The sequence below is a fragment of the Camelus dromedarius genome, chromosome 31 (assembly GCF_036321535.1).
Source record: "Camelus dromedarius isolate mCamDro1 chromosome 31, mCamDro1.pat, whole genome shotgun sequence".
In the NCBI taxonomy this organism is placed as follows: Eukaryota; Metazoa; Chordata; class Mammalia; order Artiodactyla; family Camelidae; genus Camelus; species Camelus dromedarius.
In genome coordinates, this window is record NC_087466.1 from 19,257,415 (window position 1) to 19,264,303 (window position 6,889).

The 6,889-nt window shown below is 44.4% G+C and overlaps 1 protein-coding gene across 1 annotated transcript; it reads right to left on the bottom strand.

Moving 5' to 3' along the window:
* Positions 1-4,174: 4,174 nt before the first annotated feature.
* On the bottom strand, positions 4,175-6,261 carry LOC105102531 (hydroxycarboxylic acid receptor 2). The gene has a single exon (XM_010995909.3). It carries the CDS (start codon positions 6,166-6,168, stop codon positions 5,080-5,082), a length of 1,089 nt encoding a protein of 362 aa, XP_010994211.1. The 5' UTR covers positions 6,169-6,261; the 3' UTR covers positions 4,175-5,079.
* Between the last annotated feature and the right edge of the window lie 628 nt (positions 6,262-6,889).

A 6,889-nucleotide genomic window follows, 5' to 3' on the forward strand; every position in this document is an offset into this window, starting at 1 on the left:
TTTCGATTATGGAAGCAAAGTCAGGGAAGAGAGGGGTTAGCTGGGTTTGATGGACTGTCTATGCTTGTTGTAAACAGGCAGGTAAATGGATCTACAGACCATAATTAGGAAGTATTTTGAAAATCAAACCAAACAGCATGTTAAAGACCAGAGGAGGGGCTTCAAGATGGTGGAACAGAAGGACTTGGAGCTCACCTTCTCCCACAGATACATCAAAACTACATCTATCTCTTCGGCAAATGGTGTTGGGAAAACTGGGCAACAGCATGTAAATCAATGAAGTTAGAACCCTCCCTCACACCATACACAAAAACAAACTCAAAATGGATTAAAGACTTAAACATAATTCAAGACACAATAAACCTCCTAGAAGAAACCTTAGGCAAAACATTTTCTGACATAAATCTTAGCAATGTTCTCCTAGGGCAGTCTACCCAGGCAATAGAAATAAAAGCAAAAATAAATAAATGGGACCTAATCAAACTTACAAGCTTTTGCACAGCAAAGGAAACCATAAACAAAACAAAACGACAACCTACAGAATGAGAGAAAATATTCGCAAAAGATGAAACTGACAAGGGCTTGATTTCCAGAATATAGAAACAGCTCATACGACTTAGAAAAAAACAAACAACCCAATCCAAAAATGGGCAGAAGACCTAAACAAGCAATTCTCCAATGAAGACATACGAGTGACCAATAGGCACATGAGAAAATGCTCAATATCACTAATTATCAGAGAAATGCAAATCAAAACTACAATGAGGTATCACCTCACGCCAGGTGAACACAATTTTGTGCCCCTGATGTTATGGGTTGAGACTTAGGGGTAATCTCTTGAAGCTTAGAAGACATTGTTTGGGGGCAGCTAAAAGGAAGTCCTACTTTTATTTATTTATTTATTTATTTATTTATTTATTTATTTATTTATTTATTTATTTAAGTCCTGCTTTTTATATTGCAGAGAGTCAACTCATGGAACTCATGACCCCCAGAACTGGTACCCTCCAAAATAAAGAGGAAGTAATGAAAAAGAGATGAATAAATGATGATAACTGCCCCTTCCTATATGTATCCGATGTATCTGGACACATAGACATACATACATATACTTACACACACACACACACACATACATATATTGTACAGTTTGAGACTAGGTAGAACACATCATTGGTTTAGCCCAGAATATCATTGCTTGCTCCCATTTTAAATTAATGTTGGCATCCTCCTGGACACGGGAACAGAGGTATTTAGGAGACTGCTCTCTTAGTAAGTACTGTTGACGATCAAGGAAGATGACAATGTTCACATAACTAAGGAAAAGTCCAGAAAGAAAAATAAAAATCAGCTGTAATACTGTCACCCAGGGAGATTCAAAATGCAGGCTTTGGAAATGAAAACCATAGTGAAATAGCACTACACACTACTAGAATGGCCAAAATTAGAGAAGACTGACAACTCCAAGTGTTAGTGAGGATGTGAAGTGATTGCTGTTGAGAATGCAAAATGGTACCACCTCTTTGGAAAACAACTTGGCAGTTTTTCATAAAGTTGAATATACACTTACTATACCACCCAACAATTCTACTCTTTGGTATTTATTTAAAAGAAATGAACCCTCTTTCTACTCAGAGACTTGTACGTGAATGTTCATAACCTCTTTACTTGTGATAACCAAAGACTAGAAACAACCCAAATGGCCATTAACAGGTGATTTGATAAACAGCCTGTGCACAATGCGATAGACTCAGTGAAGTGTAAGGGGCTGTCGAGACAAGGGACATGGATGAATCTCAGATGCATTATGTGAAGTGGAAGGAGCCAACACAAAATGCTAACCCTGCATAATTCCATGTATTCGATCTTCTGGAGAAGATCAAACTCTAGGGATGGAGAACAGACCAGTGGCTGCCTGGAGTTAGAGTTGTGAGAAGCCGGTTGACTGCAAAGGGAACTTTTGGTGGTTAGGGAAGTGTTCTCCATCTTGATTGGAATGGTTGTCTACTAAGACAAAATTCATCAAACTGTACTCTTAAAAAGGGTGAGTTTTACTTAATGTAAGTTTTCCCTCAATAAACTTGACTTGAAAAAAATAGGAAAGGGAGGAGGGTATAGCTCAGTGGTAGAGCGCATGCCTAGCATGCAGGAGGTCCTGGGTTCCATCCCTAGAATCTCCTTTCAAATAAACAAACATACCTAATTACCCCCAACACAAAATTTTTAAAAATTAAAAATAAATTTTATAAAATAAGGAAAGGAAAATTTAAGGCTTGGGTTTGTGTTCTTTTAGTCAGTGTTCCTGGCGTATTATACACAGATAGACATATTTTAAAAGAGAACCAAGATCATATTCTGTTTTTAAACTCTTCCTTTTAATGGAATGTGATCTTTTTCTCATGTCTTTTGTTATTTTTGCACAACAGGGTCCTTTACCTCACCGTGGAGCAAACCCCACACTCATTGGACTCAGTCATACTGGCCTCACCTCTGTTCCTCATTCTAGAGACTTGAATTGGGGCCCCGAAAAGGTATATCCACCCAGGATCTCAGAATGTGACCTTATTTGGAACAAGGGTCTTTGCAGATGTAATTAAGGTAAGGATGTTGAGATGAGATCATCCTGGATGAGGGTGGTCCCTAAATCCAGTGGCAAGTGTCCTTATAAGAGAGAGAAAAGGAGAAGACACAGAGGGAAGAGGCCATGCGAAGGTGGAGGCAGAAATTGGAGTGATGTATCTGCAGGCCAAGTAATGCTAAGAACATTCCTGATGGCCACCAGGACCTAGGAGAGAGGCAGGTGACAGATTCTCCCTCAGAGCCTCCAGAAGGAACCAGGCCTGCCGACACTGTGATTTGGACTTCTGGGCTCCAGAACTGTGAGAGAATGTATTTTTGCTGCTTTAAGCCACCAAATTTGTAGTACTTTGTTTATGGCAGCCCTAGGAAACTAATACACTCACACATACCAAACTAACTCTCACCTCAGGGCCTTTGCACTTATCATCCCCTCTGCCTCGAATGCCCTTCCCCCACATTTTTGCATTGTTTGCTCTGTCTTGTCATTCATGGCTCAGCTCACAGTCACTTCCCAGTCATCCCGCCCCCACTTCCTTTTCAGTCTATTGTCCTGATTTGTTGTCTTTATAATACTCATAGCCATTCCCAAGTTCCCTTTCCATTTATTTGTTTACATCTTTTCTGTCTGCCTCCTCACCCTGAATGTGAGTTCTATGAGAAAGTCTTGGGTACCTGATTCCTTGTTCTATTTCTACCAACTGCCCAGACCAGCAGCTGGCACGTAGCTGGTGCTTAATACAAAAAAGCTGATGGAATGAATGAACAAAAGGACGAATGTGAGTTGTTAGTTCTGAACAGATGGGAGTTTCCCAGCCAGCCTCCCTGCTGACTCATGCATCTGAGGCTGGGGATCCCTACTCTCCTCTGAGTTCATAATTGCTCATCTCTTCCTCTTGAAGAAGGTGATCTCTGCCTTTAACTTTCTACCTCTAGAAGTTGATTAGAGAACCAGACAAGCAAAACGCTCAGAAAATGCTTAAGAAATTCAAGAATGTCTACCTTTCTCCATTTACTGCCATGCAACCATGGCTGGGATTGAGTTTCTACGCTTCTTATCGGTATCCGAGTCAGAATGTCAAAGCAAGCTGCATCTTGCCAAAGAATCAAGGAGTGACAGCAGCTGGAAATGAGTGTAACAGAAACTTGGACCGATCACAGACTCAAACCAGTACATCTCCTTTCCATCCCAGAACTGGGAACTGAAACCATTCGGTAGGAAGTTCTTTCTTCCCTCTCCTATGCAAAAACCGCAGTCTGGCCGGGTCCCTTTTTAAATACACAAATATTAATAGCAACATTTACCAAGCCCTAAATAAAACATAAAGTGCTCTTGCAGTCCTGTCTGCACTACCTTCTGAATTACTTATAATAATTATAAATAATTTTTATTTATTCCTAGCCCTTAACCATCCTTGTTCCAAAGCATATGTATTTTTTACTTAACTCTGTCATGATGCAGAGGCCATTTCCTTTTCTTATTTTACAATATGGTTATTTTCCTACCAGGGCACAGTTAACAGCCCATAAAGGTCTCTGCTTAAGTAAGAAGTCCATGTCTGTGAACCGTCACCCAGACACATGCAACACCAGCGTGTGTGCCTCATATCAAAGTTTATTGAAGTGGTAGATTTCTTGTTAAGTACAGAAACAAAAGCAAATGAACCAGGAGGACTCTTTCTCTCCTCTAACAGTTGGGCAGCATTTTCCTTTTAATGATAAAAGCAAACAGAGGTGGGAAGCAGCTCTCTTGCCTAAAGTCTTTTAACTGCTCACCCTTCAAATCAGTGCAAAGAGGAGAATGGATTCCTTGCAAGTTGTAGCACAAATGCCATTTCCTTTCCCTTAGTAACACTGTTTTTGCTCAGTCCCTTCTGGGGCTCATCCCCTTCTTACCATCACTGGACACTCAGATATTAACCAAAGCTCATGAGTCTCTGCCTAGTCTGCTTCTGCTAAAGCTTGGCTGAAAGGTGAATGGATCTCACAGAACCCAGATGACCTACTGGCTTGTTTCACGATGCCTGGGTTCCCTCCAGGAGCAATAATTCCCCGCCAATCGCTTAGCTCGCCTCATCCCAGCAGGAGCCCACAAACAGGCCAGGCATCGCCCCAGGAGCCGAGAACCATCCAAGTCTCAGGCAGGTGAAGGACAGAGGCCGGCGAGCCACAGGCGCGGACGGGCGTCTCCGTGGGTGGCTCCAGCTCTGCGCGGCAGGAACGTGGGCAGCTTCGCCATCTTCGGTTCTGCAAGTGTCTGAGACTGAAGAGCCGTTTCAGACGCCGAGAAGCTTCATCCTCTATTCCCCCAAGATTCCGGTGGAGACACTCGGCAACCAAGCAGCCCAAGCTGCCACACCAGTTCTCTAAACCTGGTCCTCCACATCCGGAAGTTCTGGGAAACCGCGGGCCAGGGCTAACGTGTTACTCCGAGCACCCGCCAAACTGCTTCTCCAGCGATCTTGGTCCCTGGTGACCATCTCCCTTCTTGGCTTGGTTATTTTAACTAGAGGCTGGAGTCAGACAACAGGGGCTCCACGGCTTACCCGGGTCGGCCATTAAGGCGTCAGGGACATTCCTGGAAGTACTCGTTTCCCCCGTGAGCTCGACGCTGGTACTGCGGTTATTATCTGACTCCTCCGGCATCTTCCTCCGCAGACAGCGGTTGATCAAGCTGGAGAAGAAGCTGGGGAAGGATGGGCTGGAGAAGTAATACACCAGCGGGTCCAGCATGCTGTTCATGTAGGTGAAGCTGAGGGTGACGTAAAACGCCAGGTCAGCGGACTGGTAGATTTTGCAGTCCTGGGTCCCAGCCGTGCGCAGGAGCCAGAAAATGCGGATGCGCACGGCCACGCTGGGCAGGAAGCAGATGACGAAGACGATGGCCACCACCAGGATGAAGTTGATGGCCCTCTTTATCTTGGCATGCCTGTCCATTTGCCGCTGCCGCAGGCTCCAGATGATTCTGGCGGAGCAGAACAGGATGATGCCCAGGGGCAGGAAGAACTCCAGGAGGAACATGGCATCGTGCCAGCGGAAGGTATGGCAGATGCTGAAGCTACTGCACAAATTCGAATCGTGGTTCCTGATCAGCATCTTTGTGTACAGGAGGTGGACCGTCAAGCCGATAGTGACGCCCCACAGGAGGCAGGAGATGATGGCCGCCGTCCGGTTGGAGATCTTGTTCAGAGCGTGGTGGGGATGAACCACTCGGAAATACCTGTCCACGGCCACCACCGTGAGGAAGATGATGCTACCCTGGCGGTTCATGGCCAGCATGAAGAGCATCAGCCGGCAGGGGATGTCGCCAAACCTCCAGTCCCACTTCCTCACGTAGTTGTCCGCCAGGAAGGGCAGGCAGATGATCAAGAGAAAGTCAGCCACAGCCAAGTTGAACAGGAAGATCCTGCTGGATTTCCAGGACTTGAGGTGGAAGCAGAAAATCCACAGGGCAAGGCCATTTCCCAGGAGCCCGAACACAAACTCCAGCCCCACCACCGGCGGCAGCACCCTGGCAATGAATTCATCCCGGAACACACAGCAGTTCTTCTTGCCTATTTCCAGAAAGTGATTCTGCTGGGACGGGTTCATGAGTGAATCCCGTTGGTACTGGCGAGAGCCTCACCTAGCGAATGCTCGAGGAGAGAGGTGTGGGTCTGAGTGGCGAACCTGTGGCTCAGCACTTGCCTTTATGTCATGTCAGGGTGTTGAAATAGATGACTGAATGGTTACCAGGAAACTACGAAATCACTTAAAAAAAAAAAAAAAAAACCAGCAAGGCTCTTATGCAACCTGCTGTTTGCATAAACAAGCAATAAAAAAAAAAAATCCCCCAGGGCAGACAGGAACCCACAAAATGTTCTAAATGTAAAGAATATGTTTAGGCAAGTGGACTGTCAGTGTGAATTACTGAAATGTGGAAGGACCTTCCGGTGGAACGCTGTGTTCCTGGATGCTGAATACTGAGCATGAGAGAATTAATTCTCTGTCATGGGGCTGGCTTACAGAATGCACAAAACTACAACAGCAATCATAATTTACTGTGCTCAACAGCGCGGTTCTCCATAAACATTAAGAAGGAGTATGAAACCTCAGCATGTATATGATTTTTTCTTTTTATTTTTTTTTAGAAAGGCCAAGAGGACAATCATTGTCTAGTCTTTTATCTAGAGGACAGATGTGTTGCATTTGATGTTCCCATGCCATCTTCTCTGTACAAACACAGATTGCTTTTCTACACCAGAACGCTGCAATTAATCTCCAGCTAACCAAAAAAAAAAAAAAAAGCTATCTGAGAGCAGCATACATTTCA